This window comes from Trichechus manatus, unplaced genomic scaffold (assembly GCF_000243295.1).
Source record: "Trichechus manatus latirostris isolate Lorelei unplaced genomic scaffold, TriManLat1.0 scaffold00088, whole genome shotgun sequence".
NCBI lineage: Eukaryota > Metazoa > Chordata > Mammalia > Sirenia > Trichechidae > Trichechus > Trichechus manatus.
In genome coordinates, this window is record NW_004444024.1 from 7,934,661 (window position 1) to 7,949,771 (window position 15,111).

The 15,111-nt window shown below is 47.9% G+C and overlaps 1 protein-coding gene across 1 annotated transcript; it reads right to left on the reverse strand.

Moving 5' to 3' along the window:
* Positions 1-8,421: 8,421 nt before the first annotated feature.
* On the reverse strand, positions 8,422-10,556 carry KCTD21 (potassium channel tetramerization domain containing 21). The gene has a single exon (XM_023736493.1). The coding sequence runs from the start codon at positions 10,554-10,556 to the stop codon at positions 9,774-9,776; it is 783 nt and encodes a 260-aa protein (XP_023592261.1). The 3' UTR covers positions 8,422-9,773.
* Positions 10,557-15,111: the final 4,555 nt, after the last annotated feature.

Below are 15,111 nucleotides of genomic sequence, written 5' to 3' on the forward strand. Positions count from 1 at the left end.
GGAGAGGAGAAGTCTAGACCACAGGAAGTTTACTGGGCCCTGCCACTGACCAGCTTTGTGGCTCTGGCCATTTTCCCTGTCTGTGAAATAATGAGCTCACTGGGAAGTAAACCTTGAGGGTCTAAATAGCCCAGGGGAAACAGTGCACAGATCAGCAGCAGTGACGTAAGTACTGGATGGTTTATGCTGAATTTCATTTAATCTAAGACAATCTCAATACACACCTTTATTCTCAGTTCCACTAAATAAGAATAAATGCTGTCAATTGTTAAGACTCATCCTCATTTCAGAGATGTTCAGAGTTGAAAAAAATATGTGCCTTAGAAATGTTGAAAGACAGCATGTCCTGTTTCCTTTGCTTTTGGCAGTGAGGATCTACTAACGCGGGAGCAGGCAGGGCCATTTGGCCTCGGGCCTCAGATTTTGGCTGCTGTTCAATGTCAGATTTATGCAGGGAGGGAGGGTGAGACAGTATCTCAAATCAGGTTCATTATTTGCAGAACTAGCTAAATCCTTGGTAGGGAACAGATCGAAAAATCTGCTTAAGTTCCATTCAAGCTTTTGGTGGAGCTTGTAAAATGAGTCCACTGTTTTGGAGTCTGACAGACCAGGGTTCTGGTTCCAAAGCTGCTACTCACCAACCAAGAGACTGAAAGAATTAAGAAAGGCTCCAAAGTGCAAACAGAGTTTTGCCAAACATTGCATGCACAGGGTAGTTTGTGGGGGAGAGGGCTGGGAGTCAGGGTCTAAGGGTCCAGTCTTCGCTCTTCCCTCACTGGCTGTGCAACTGGGACAAGCCCCTATGCCTTTCTGAATCTGTTTGTTCATAGGTAAAACAGTGGAGCTCAGTCATCATTCAACAAACATGGATTGAGGGCCTTCCCTTGGATGCATTGTACTGAGAACTGGGGATAGAGAATCTTAAGATGTGGTTGCTGCTTCAGGAGATTGCTCAGTTCAGAGTGGAGAGCAATGCATAAGGGCAGCAAAGAGGAGGGAGCCAAGCACTCTCCATGCGTTTTCTCCTTTAATCCCACAACCACCATATGAGGTAGGTAACACAGGCATTTTTATTCCCACTTCAAGGAGGAAGTCATTGAGGCTGAGAAAGATGACGGTGCTTGCCAAGGTCAAATGGCAGTAAGAGCAGAGCCAGGATTTGGACCTGTCTCCTTGACTCAAAGCCAGTCCTCTTTCCTCTTCATCTTTGACGATCAGTCATAAGCTTCCTTTTAGTACAACATTATCAGATTCAGTGCCAAAAAATAGCCAATGGATGTCACATTCTGACAGTCCTCTATGGGTTCCCCTCTCTATTTTAGCAGCCAAATAAGGGAGAACCTCTCTATGCTCAGGAATGATGGTGGGGAGGGGAGGAGGGATGGTGGCTTGTGTAATCTGGCTTTACCTCAAAGGAGGCGGGGAGCACTACATTTTGGTGGAGTGAGCCTCCCCCTCACAAAAGCTTTCTGACTACACTTATGGGAGTGTCTGTGGTGCCATTTTTCTGAATGACTCCACTTTGCCTGGTGGTCTTATTCCCAGCAACACTTAATCCAGTCCAGCGTTTCACACTGGTAAATACAGAAATCATGGGACTACTCTGTCACTAAGCATTATGTTCACAGGGTCATGTCATAGGACAAGAGGGTGGGAGGAGACACCAGGGGCCGGTCCATCCCTGAACCCCCAAGACAGCCCCCATCAAGAGATTTTCTAGTCTCTGCTTGCACATCTTCAGGGTTAGGGAGCTCACACCTTCCATCCAGCTCTGAGGAGGCTTCTAGATGCTAAAGCGGAACTCTACCTGCATTTTGCTTAGATGCCAAAGCGGAACTCTACCTGCATTTTGCCAAGGAAGCTTTCAGGCCCAGGACAGTGAAGTGATTTGCCCAAGGTCATCTGGAACATCAGTGGAAAACGCTAGATCAGAGTCTAGGCACTTGGAAACCTGATTCTGTCCCTGACCTCACAGTTGAGTGGAAAAAATCCTGAAGGAGGACTTAGACTGGCTTCTCGCCCCAACTTGGGTCACTTAACTTTGTTGCTGTTGTTAGCTGCCATCAAGTCGGCCCCTGACTCATGGTGACCTGTTGTGATCCACAGGTGTTTTCTTTTCTTAAATAATATTTTATTGTGTTTTCAGTGAAGGTTTACACAGCAGTTTAGGTTCCCATTCAACAATTTCTATACAAGTTGTTCAGTGACATTCGTTACATTCTTTACAATGCGTGAAGTCTCGTTATTTCCATTCTGGTTGTTCCGTTTCCATTAATCTAGTTTCCCTGCCTCCTTACATTCTCATCTTTGTTTTAAAGTAATCGTTGACTGTTTGGTCTCATATAGGTGATTTTTTAAAGGAGCACTGTACTTATGGGTGATATTCATTATTTTTGGAGCCAATTTGTTATTTAGCTACAAGGTGACCTCAGGGGTTAGTTTCTGTTCAAGGTTTGAAGAGTATCTCAGGGTAATAGTCTTGGGGAGTCCTCCAGTCTCAACCAGGGTTTTTTTTGTTTTTTGTTTTTAAAGAAATTTGAGGTTCTGTTCCACATCTTTCTCCCATTCTATCGAGGCTCATTTATTGTGGCCTTGACTAGAACAGTCATAGTGGTAGCCAGGACGATCCATAGGGTTTTCATTGGCTGATTTTTTGGAAGTACATCACCTGGCCTTTCTTCCTAGTCCATCTTAGTCTGGAAGCTCTGCTAAAACCTGTTCAACATCACAGCAAAACGCAAGCCCCCACTGACAGACAGGTGGTGGCTGCACTTGAGGTGCATTGGCCAGGACTCGAACCTGGATCTCCTGCATGGAAGGTAAGAATTTAGTAAATACTGGAAGGGCCTACTATGTGCCAGTCACTGTACTTACGTGCAATGTGATCACAGGCAAGTCCTTTCACCTCCCTGAACCTCAGTTTCCTCATCAATGGAAAAAAGCACCTCCTGTGCTGCTTCCATAGTTGTGTTGTGAGGACTAAATGAGAAAAAGGAGGTAAAGTGCTTTGTAAACTGTCAAGTGGTGTGTACACTAAGGGTCATTGCTAAAGCTGGCCATCCTTCCTTTGTGGTCTACTCCACCTGGAGCAGACCTCTACCTTAGCACTGCCCACCATGCTGGGATCTGTTTACCTGTCTTTCTTCCCCACCAGACTCCCCTGCTGAGAGAAGAATGGTACAGGATTTATCTTTGACTTCCCAGAGCCCAGCCCTGGGCCTGGCATATGGTAGGTACTTCACAGAGCTTGTGAATAAACAGAACATAGATGGGGACTGATTTTCACCCCAAGTTAATGCCAACCAGAAGTGTACTGTAAGACCAGGGGAGGAAGGACTCAGTGAGAGGGCAGGTGGGCGATGAGAAAGACTTCCTGTGGATGGACATGGTTTGGGTTACTGGAGTGTGGGACACGCCAGACAATAGAAATGGGTTGGACAAAGCTCAAGAGATAGAAATACACATGGACTATGCAGGGGATACTGAGGGAGTAGGCAAGTAGGACAGCAATGAAAGAACATAGAAAATAAAAATTTCCAACACTTAGCACTTACCACACTCTGGGTATGGTTCAAAACAACTGTATGAGGTGGGTACTATTATCTCTACTTTACAGATGAGGAAACAGAGAGGTTAAGTAACTTGCTCAAGGTCACACAGCCATTAAGCGACAAAATTGGAATTTGAATCCAGACAGTCTGACTCCAAGAATCTGTGTGATTAAAGTAGGTTGAAGCCTGTTTGTAAAAAGCTAGGGACTTTGGACTTTTTCTTGTGCTATAGAAAAAAGTTTGAGCAAGACTTTTGAGCAAGAAGGAGTCTGAATGAGAGAGATCATGGGAATAAAAATGTCACTTCACAGGTGGCATGGATCCCTCACTAGCTCACAGCTGGGTGGCAGAGGTGGTGGTGTGCTGGAGCTGGCTCACTCTGGCTCCTCAGAAACCATTGTGTGCATCTCTTCTCAGCTTGTCAGTGACATCACATTGGTAGCCTGAAATCCACCATGGTGAGAATATTTACACCATGGAAATTGGCCAATGCTGCAAATCACGGCTTTCCCCCAGAGAGCCAGTTGTTAAATATTTACTAGCACAACACTGCCTGTGAACAACTGCAATATGATGATAAAACCCCTCATCAGATAGAGGGGTGGCACAAAGGAGTAGGGATTACTTACACTTGGTGGAGCCAAGCAGGAAGGCCTATGCAGAATGTTAGAAAATGAGCAGATGTTTGCTATGAAGACAAAGCTGACAAAGGGCAGCTCAGGCAGAGGGGTGGAATGGCACAGTATATTCTATGGTTTCCATGGAAGGAAACCATGGATGTGTAGGAACTTGGCAACCTAGAAGGTGCCAAACAAAAGGATGTTTATTAAGCAAATCCAATATGGGGTTTATAAAGTGGGCTAATTGGGGTTGGGGAGGGAGTATCCACGTTACAACACATTAACCTTTGTTCTTTAGCTGGCAGGATCCCTAGAGGATTTCGAATGTGGCTCAACTGAGCCTTTACCCAACTCCTCAGTGAACGGGAAACCAGGCTCAGGGAAAGATCTGGCATCAGGAAGAGAATGGGCTAGAACACTCAAGGGCTGCCAGATAACTGGGAAATGTTGACAAGGGCTTTGAAATGCCCTGTTTATTTGTGGGGAAGGGCAGGGACCTGCTGGGAAATGGGACCACTGGAGGGTGTAGCGAGGGTCAGGCCAAACATACACTTCTTGCTCTAAGAGCCAGAAAATGAACTGCACTGCGGCAAAGCTTGTTTCATTATACTTTGGTGTTGGGTGGGGTCCTGGGTACTTTGAGTTGCTCAGTAATCCTCTGCCTTCCACAGGCCGACTTTTTTCCTCAAGCACCCTTTGGTCTCTGTGCCCTCGACAGTCTCCACAGCTCTGCTTGGTGCCACACTGTCCCAAAAGTTCTGAAGGAGACTGAGGTCATCTGGGCTGCCTCAGCAGACATAGTTGCCAGAGACAGGACCCTGCAGGGTCTGGAAACGAGCCCTGGCCCCTCCCTTTGATGGGCCTGTTATCAAAGTTGTTTTGCTCTGCAAGATGATCACGGGGCCTCATTTCCCTGCCAGCCGCCCCCATCAGCTCCGAGCCCCGTGGGACACAGGCAGACACAGGCAGGTGGTCAGTGTGAAGAAACCGCAGTTCAGTAAAGGATGGGCTGGTGCTCTGGCCACAGGAGCCAAGAAATTGGTCCAAAACTGACCTTGGCCAAGCCCCCCCCCCACAGAAGCCTGTTCTAGAAGTAATTTACAAAAGAAAGGCAGAAGTTTGGGGTGAACAAAGGGCAGTTACACAAGCCCTATGTTTTAGACTGCACAGCTCTGAGATAAGACCCATGGCCATATCCTGCGCTGCAGTGCTGTGTGGAGGGCACTGAGCCATGGGCAGGGGGGACTGCCCCAGGCCTCAGGTGACCAGGCCTAACCCTGTACAGGGAGCTCTGGCCCAAAGGAAGGACAATAGAATCATAAGGCTTGGCCCTTCATAACAGATCAAAGGGCTTTCGGTGGTCTTGAGGGTATGAGGTCACAAGGAGCAGTGTCTGAGATGGCCAAGATTACAGACCCTGTCTGCTAAGAGGTGGCCACTGTTGGCCTTTGAGGATGCAGGGACCTAGCTTGGTGATGGGCCTCATGAAGTGGTCATACCTAAGTGCCTTGAGCACCCTCGCTGGCAGTCCCTCTGCAAGTGTGGGGCCACACTTAGGCCAGGAACAGAGCTAACAGCCGATGTGTGCCTAGAATGAGCCCTTTACTTGGGACAAAGCTCTTGGGATTGCAAAAGGATAAACTGAGTCCCACGGAGATCACCATCGGCTCTCATTCAGGGCAGTGAGGTGCTGACAAGAGGAAGGACATCTCCCTCCCAGTTCACACTCACTTGTCCACTGTAATGGCAATGCCTGCACACTTAGCATCCCCTTGCGTTGCAGATGGCTGAACTCACCTAAATTAGATATGTGCACAATGAGATTACCCTAAACACACCACCTGTCGCTACCCTTGTGCTGTGACTGCACATGAATGCTTCCCCTTCCTGGAATCGCCCTCTGCTGCCTGGCTTTTAGGCCTCTGCTCTTGATCCTTCCCGCCTCCATGGCGCCCACCTTAGCTTATTCTGTCAAAACCCAATCTATCCTCAAAGGCCCAGCTCAACTATCCGGAGAGCCCTTTCTGAGAATTGGGCTCTCCTTCCTTAAGTTCCCACAGCACTTTGTGTGAACCCCTAAGGTCTTTCCACAGTCAGATCTTAACTGTTCTTACCCTCAGGGCCCAAACACCCAGTGCTCCATAAGGGCTTGTTAACTTGTGCTCTCTGGGACTCCTAGTCCACACATTAACAGTCCTTCCTTACTACTTCCTGAAAGAGCAAACATTTATTGAGCTACTATGTGCCAGGCCCTGGTGGTGCAGTGGTTAAGCACTTGGCTGCTAACAGAAAATGTTGGAGGTTTGAACCCATCCAGCTCCATGGGAGAAAAGACCTGGCAATCTGATCCCGTTAAGATTTGTCGCTGTTGTTAAGTACCGTTGAGTAGATTCTGACTCATAGTGACCCCATGTGACAGAACAGAACTGCCCTAATAGGGTTTTATAGGCTGTGATCTTTACAGGTGCAGATCGCCATGTCTCTTCTCCTCAGGGGCTGCTGGGTGGGCCTGAACCATTAACCTTTCGGTTAGCAACCCAGTGCTCAACCTTTGTGCCAAAAACCAAAAACTAAACCTATTGCCGCTTAGTTGATTTCGACTCATAGCGACCCCACGGGACAGAGCAGAACTGCCCCATAGGGTTTCCAAGGAGCAGCTGGTAGATTCGAATTGCCTGCCTTCTGGTTAGCAGCCGAGCTCTTAACCACTGCACCACCAGGGCTCCACCTTTGCACCACCAGGGCATAAAGACTACAGCCTAGAAAACCCTATAAAAATAAAAACAAAAACAAAAACCAAACAAACTTGTTGACAACAACTTGATTCTGGCTCATAGCAACCCTGCATAGGGCACTTCTACTCTGTCACATGGGGTTGCTATGAGTCAAAATTGACTCACTGGCACCCAGTAACAATGTGCCAGTCCCTAGCCAAGAATTTTCACATACACTAATTGACTTGTGTAACACTGGGAGGTGATGATTGCTATCTGATGTGAAAACAGAGCAGCTCAGTGACATGTCCAAGGTTAAGTAGCAAGTGATGGAGCCGAATCAAGGTCAAGGTTTTTTCCTTTATGTTGAGTTGTCCACCCACTCATGGAGAACCCATGCACAATGGGATTGGACTGTTGTGATCTATAGGATTTTCACTGGCTAATTTTTTGAAAGTAGATCACCAGGGCTTCCTTCTAGTCCATCTTAATCTGGAAGCTCTGCTGAAACCTATCCAGCACCATGGCAACATGCAAGCTTCCACTGACAGACGGGTAGTGGCTGCGTTTGATGTGCATTGGCTAGGAACCGAACCCAGGTCTCCCCATGGAAGGCGAGAATTCAACCACTGAACCACCACTGCCCCTTTTAAGCAGACACAAAATTTATCATTTATACTGCATTCTTACATACATTATCTGATTTGATCCTCACAACAGCCCTGTGAGGTAGGTAGGGTTATGTATTATTGTTATGCCCATTTCACAGATGAAGAAACTGAGGTGGCTCAGTGAGGTGAGTGACTTGCATAAAGTTACCCAGCATGTTAGTAGTTTCACAGGACCTGTAATTTCTCTAAAGTCAAGCTGCTTGAATTCAGAAGTACTGAAAAGGTGGAGAAAGAGAAGCTTTATGGAGAAAACAGGGCAGCAGTGATGGATGAAGTTTCTTTTCCAAGCTGTTTGGTCATGGTAATGACTTCTGCTGTCTGGTCTAAACTGGGTTCTTCTGAGGGGATTCCCTGAGTACTGTCAGCCTGGTGGCCTGGGACAGCTGTCACACAGACCTCTGGATCCCACCAAACTGGGGAAAGGCCTTTATTGCCTAAGAGACCCAGCCTTGCCCCAGGCCCAGCATGCAACCTCTCCACTCAAAGGGCGTTTATGGGAAACCCCTTGCTTAGGCCATCTCTTGTGGGCACCTGTGTCACCAGGCTTCCTTGGCTTTGTCTGGGGGCCCCTCCCCAGTGGGGAAGACTCCAGGCACTCCCAAGGCCATACTTGCTCCAGGGATGAATCATAATGTGCAGTTTTGCGGCTTGCACTGCTCAGCATCCTCTGGGAAGTAGAGGCTTGGGATTTCTTGCCCAAGGGGCAGTTATGTCCAGAAATAGTACTGCAGGGGAAAGCTACCTCCTTCAGAGAAGTGTCTTAGGGACTAGACACTTACTCCAAGGACACTATATTATTCAGACCACTCCTGGGCTCCTTGCTGCACATTGCCCTGCAAGACCCTGGTCTCCCTCCTCAGGGGCATCAAATCTTCATCCTCCAACAGAAGATGGCCAAAAAGTATGTGCAGTCATGGCTGGTGAGTAAGATGGGTGAAATGGGTGTCACAAATGAGGCAAAGCCGTAACAAAATGGGGTTGGCTTACAGGGGATGGAAGGGAGCTAACTTGGTTCTGAAGACACATCCCAAAGAGGAAGCCTAATTCTGAGTAATAATATTTTCAGAATAAGTGTCTGGCCTCAAGGTGACTATTTTGAAGGAGAAGACACACAATAGGGTGTGAAGGAAGGCCTGGAACCAAGACCAGCAAATAGAAGTGGCAGGGGGACAGATTTTGGCTTAATACAGAACTTTATAACATGCAAACACTGTTCAACCATGGCAGGGGCTGCTTTGGGGATGGCAAACTTCCTATGACCAGAAGTATGCGAACAGGGACAGGTGATTGCTTGGGAAGTACTCAGGGAGGGGTACTCACCCCCAAATGGTGCTCATCAGTGTGCTGGGGATGGGGGAGGACTCAGTGACTTCTGAATTATTTTCCAACCCTGAGATTCCATAATATATTTGTTATATATGACCTGTTTCAATCATACCTCACATTTTAGGGGGAAAGATTACAAGTCGGGTAACAGGCCAGATTATGAAGTGCCTCTCATCACACTGATTCCAGATATTTTCAAACCATTTCTGAAGTGAGAAATCCCCAAATGCCTAGATATGGCCCAGTTAGGAGGGACAGCCCTACCTTCTGAACCCTGCCTGGTGCTTGGTCCTCTAGGCCATGTTACAGTTCAAATCTCTCCCTCACAGGGGCCACAGGCATAACCCTGAGAACACATTTCCAAGGAACCAAACATGGTTATCCCCTGAGCAAAAAGTCCAGGGTCCTCGATGCATCTCAGGGATGGAGGAGTGGGCGTGATGGGAATCTCTGGGTACTTTGTGTCCTGGAATACTGAAATGACCCTCTTGTTCTCACCCCTTCCCTTCTGCCAGAGGCCGTTTTTACAGATGGGTAAGTGAGGCACTGGCTAATGGTCCAGAGAGAGATGGAAACCATGAAAAAACTACTGCTCCCCTGCCTCAGTCAGAAAGTCCTCCTGTGGCCTCCCCTGAATATGTGAGCTGACTCTTCACTGTCATAATAAACTGCCCATCTCCAGCTTAAAACAGCAAGAAAAAGGTTCCTCTGTTCAGAGGACATGTGGATTCCAAAAGGTGGACTACATCATGGGGGGAATCAAGTCCTGCAACGTGATTAATACATATTAGCATAGTACCCTGCCTCACATCACCGGCGAGACTCTTTCCGAGATCTTGGCTGACGTGGTACTTCTTGGGACCCCACCCTTCCAATGTTGCTAGGGTTCTTTTACCTGTACCGTATTAATCGAATAATCTTATTGTTCATAAAATCCAGGGCATGTGGGTGAGAAGAATCAATACAGAAGCCATCACTCAGGGCGATTTTTAGCACCTCCTCCACAAAGACCTGGAAGCTGTTGATCTGCTTGTTAGCAGGTACCACCCATAGCCTCTTGAGGTTCTGCTTGGTGTATTCCTCTTCTGGCAGGCCCTCCACATTGGCCACCCAGTCCAGAGTCAGGTGGTTGGGATCTTGCAAGTGACCAGTGATGGAAGAGAGATTGCCATTGGAGCAGTAGAAGAGCTTGGAGCCAAGGAGCTTGAGGAAGAGGCAAGAGGTGCTGAAGATGTTGGCGTTGAAGACCTCCATGCTGGAGGAAGAGAGGCTGTAGATCTGGGGTGCCTCGCGCACAGTGAAGTGGACCGTCTGCACACGCTGGTTCAGTGTGATGTTGAGCATGGCATTCTTCTCTGCCTTGGAGAGCTCTACTTCCTTCTCCTGCAGGGCCTCAATCAGGGGCTGCACCTGGTAGAAGTCGGCTTCCCTGCGGAGCAGGCCCATCTCCTGGAAGTCCTCGGGCAAGTCCAGATGCGAGGTCCGCAGGAAGTTGAGGATGTAGCGGAACACTTTGCCGTCTCGGTCAATGAAGCAGTTACCCTGGCTGTCCCTCTTAGTGGACATCTTCCCGCTGAACATGGCGCCCAGCATGGAGTCGGGGAAGCTCGTTAGGGTTGCCAAGGAGGTCGTGTAGAGCTTGCCCCCGACGTTCAGCGTGATGGGGTCGGACATGGTAGAAGGCTGGGGTGCTGTGAAGTAGTCCTAAAGAGGAGGAAAGTGAGGAAAGACCATTACCCAGCCATGTCTGGGCAGTCACGGTTCTGAACTCCATATTATAAATCAAGTCTATACTCCTTGAGGCTGAAATCCTGAATTAATACTTGATGAACGAATGGATAGGTGATAATTGTCAAACATTGTCTAAAGCATATTAGATTCACTAGGGAGTTAAGAAAAAAAAAATCCAATAAACAAAAGCAAAAAATGAAGCCTCAGTCCCACCCTCAGCGATTCTGTTTAACTGGTCTGGAATGTGGCCCCAGCAATAGTATATTTTAACAGCTCCCTTGGTGATTCTAAATGTTCAGTTAGAATAGAAAACCACTGGTCTAAAGGAAGAAAGAAAATGTGCCTGGGCTGAGTGGTATGTTACATGTCTTTACATACATTTACTTATGTAATAGTCACATCAGTTTTTTTCTATAGACAATACCATTATCCATCCCTGTTATGCAGACAAAGAAGACCGTGCCAGGCTTCATTTCCCAGGCTCACAGAGGTGAACTGCCTTGTCAGGATTCAAACCCAAGTCCTTTTATATGGAGGGAAAATGTGTAAATGCTTGCTGGACAAAGATTGGTACACTCTAAGTACTTGTAGGATTTGTATCAATGTGCCTGTATCAATGTTGTCTCTGATTTCATTATTTTCTTGTCTCAAAGAATTTACAATGAATGACTGTGAACAGTGGCCTTTCCATCTAGCTACCAGGCCCACAATGGCCACTCAGTCCTCTGGACTCCAGACAACAATCCTCTCTGGATTCTCACTCCTCCCATGCCAACCTGCCTTGCCATGAAGATGCTCTTAACTCTTGGTGGCCTGCCCTTCCTTGTCACAGCAGCACAGCAGCATTCCCAGCCTTCTCAAACCTCCTGGGAGGTCGCTGTAAATGTGGAACTCTGCTATATTCTTGGAGGCTCTTTGCCCTCTCTTAAACAACCCCCCACCACCTCCACTGAGCTCACAGCCTCAGCACCTAGGGCTGGAGAGTCTCCTTCAACTTAAGTCTTGGATTCTAACGTCTGTCTTTTTTGTTTCCTATTATTATGTATATATTTTTTCTGGTGATATATACATATATGTATTATATATATATACACAACAAAACATTGGCCGTTTCAACCACTTGTATGTGTACAATTCAGTGACATTAATGTAACCACCACCACTACTCATTTCCAAATTTATTCATCACCCTTATTAGAAACTCAGTACCCCTTAAACAGTAATTCCCTCTTCCCCCTATCACTGGTAACCACTAATAAACTTTGGTCCCTATGCATTTGCCTAGTCTAGATATTTTATATAAGCGGGACCATACAATATATGTCCTTTTGTGCCTGATTTATTTCACTCAGCATAATGTTTCCCAGGTTTATCAATGTCACAGCATGGATCAGAACTTCATTTCTCTTTATAGCTGATCTAACTTCTCTTTAAGGTTCTAGAAAGTAGGGAATATACCCTCTCAGCTACCAACGTGATACTTTTCCCAGAGGTGACCTGTGGAATGGATTCAGCAACTATTCCCTGATGTTGGGGTGGAGTTGTGCAAACCAGTCCAGGGAGACTAAGATCACCCACATCTGATGTCAAAATGTGTGGCAGATGACAAATCCCACTCCACATTACACCCGTATCCTGTGGAAATCTCAGCTTCCCTTCCTTGTTCTATTTAGACCCCAGCTGCCCAGTCAGCCCTTCTTCCTCTCATCCCCAACCACCTAGGGCTAAGTTTCTGGGTACCAGCTGCAAGCTCAGGAGTCCACATGACACCCTTCATTTCACACCAGCCCATCCCAAATTTTGGCTTTCTTCTACCCATTCAGGAGGGTAGCCACAGCCCTGGAGTCCACATGACTCCCTCCACTTCAGACCGGCTAGCTCCTCCTGTTCCTTTGGGTCCAATAATTCACTGGAATGACTTACAGAGCTTGCAGGAGATACCATACCTGTAATAACAGCTTTAATATAACAAAAATGGATACAAATTAAGAGACATATAAGGTGGAGACCTGGGGAGGGGTCCTAGTGTGGAGCTTTCGTGTCCCAAAGAGGGACGCGCTACCTTCTTCCATGCATGGTCACCAACCAGGAAGCTTCCTGAGTCTCCATCTTCCAAGACCTGTATCAGCCTCACCATGTGGCTATGATAAATTATATCATACCTCCTGAGGCTTAGTCAACATTGGGCCCCAAGGTGGTTCCTCTTGGTCTGGTCAGCCTCCACTCATTTGCCTCAGGTGTGGTCCAGCTCTTAGGAGCCAAGACCAAAGGACAAATGGCTTTCTACAAGATGTGAAAAGGAGAGGAATCAGCCCCACTGCTGCCCCGAAGAAAAGCCCAGGGTGGTGGGGGAGTCTGAGACAAGAGACAGTGAGGGTACTGTGACAAGAAATGTATCAAGAGCTATAGGAGTAGGTTAGGAATGAATCTCGGCACATCAAAAAACATCTGGCCAAGCATGCTTACCATCCAGATGGGGAAACAGAGGTCCAAGAAGGGGGACTTCCCCAAAGTCACCCAGCAGGCAGGGTGACTTTAAGAAAGGCCAGAGCACGTCTCATCAAATATCTGTCCTTCTCTCTCTCATCCCTAACCACCTAGGACTAGGTCACTGGGTACCAGCTGACTGGGCTAAGACCCCCTTTCTCTAAAGGATGGAGGCCATGCTGGGTACGGGAGATGTTCAGCTGCCCCATCCAACTCTTGGGGGCTCCCATCATGATTCCTTACCAGTCTAATGGGGCACTTTGATATTGCAGAAAGGGATTAACCACCTGGTGTGTCTGAAGAGAAAGGAGGCCACGATGAAATTACAAAATCGTCAGCAGAAGCCCAGAGCAGATGGGTTGCAAGACAGTGGGGAGGCCCGGCAGAGGGATGGTATAAGCCACCAGTGGAAAGCGTTGCTGCTGGTTTGAGGACTAGCTTTTGGAAGCAGTAGCTGAGGAGGGTGCTTGGGACTCAGGGCTGAATATGGCCAATTTTCTCTCCAGAGGGCCTAGGCAAGAGCTGGGTCCAGGAGTAGGGCACCTCTTCCCCATTCCCAGAATCTTCTCTTCCCTCCTGGTTTCCTACAACCCTCTTCCCAGGACTCCAGCCTCTCCAACTCCTTTTATTCTAGATTGTAATTTGCTCATTCTAGTTTTCAATCTCTCTTTCTTCTTGGAAAAAAACATGAGGATTAAGGCCCAGACTCTGAGAAGTGGCTTAGCTCCACGGAAAGAGTAGGCTCAGGCATCAGAGAGTCTGGGCTGCCTTTCCTGACAGGCTCTGTGGGCCTCAGACACATATTTCCCTCCAAGTACTAGTGATGAAATGCTAAGGGCAAGGTGTAGGGGGCAGTCAGGAGCCATAGGACAGACCTGAGGGTCCTTAGGTGGTCACCCAACCTCCTATCTCTCTGCTTGCAAAAGGTACAGAGCACCTGCCTTCCTGACCCTACCAGCCATATAGTGGCCACAAGATCATGGCTCCCAGTCATTTGTCCAGGGAAAGCAGCCCAGAGTTACACAATCCACCAGGAACAGAGCTTGGCTTAGAACACAGGTCTCCTGGCCTCCGGTCTAGGATTCTCTCTGTGGCACTTCTCCCCATATCCGCTGACTCACAGAGCTTGGCTCCTCAAGCCCCTGTTTTCTAGTGGTAGTGCCATGGGGCCCACCATCACAAATCCAGTCTCGCTGTGAAAGGTGCAAAGACATGGGGGCGGGGGATGGTGGTGGCAGGAAGTGGCACCTTCAAGGGGCTGAAGAGCTGTCTGAGAATGGCAGAGGGTTTAGGGTCAGGTGGTGATGAACTGATGGATCTAGAGCCCCAGTGCGTACCCAGTGACCTCCTGGACAGCTCCACCTGGATAGTTCACAGGTACCATAAGCCTAAAAGAGAATTCATCTTGCCCCAAACCCACTGTGGACTCATCTCTGCCACCCAACTGCAGGGAGGCGGCTTTGACTCCTCAGCTCTGAAACTGCTCTTGATCTATCTCCCTGAACTCATCCCTGTAGCTATTCCTGGGCTCAGGCCTCATCCTGGCTCTCCCCACATCCTTACTCAGCTCATTGACTTCTGCCCATCTTTTATTTTGGTCCACAGAGTGATCTTCTTGAAGTATGATTTTCATCTTACTTCCCTGCCCAAAGCACCTTGCTCAACTCTAAGCTGCCCTCAGCACAGCCTGTGCTCTGGCACTCCAGGTACCACTGAACACATCTTCACACTCTGTCACTGCTCTCCCTGCCTTTGCTCTGCTTACACCACCCTTTGCCTATCTTTTCCACTTTCTCCATCTTCTCTGCTGTCAAGCTTCAGGGCCCACCCAGCCTATGAGTCACTGCCTCTGTGAGGCTGTCCTCAAATCTCCCCATCTAGATGAACAGCTCGCCTTTGAGGGCTTCTTAGGACCTTGCATGAACCTCTCTGGTAGTGCTCACCATTCTGTCATGTAATGATTTGATTTGCATACGGCTCTCCTCCCTGCTTTTATAAAAATGTAGATCAC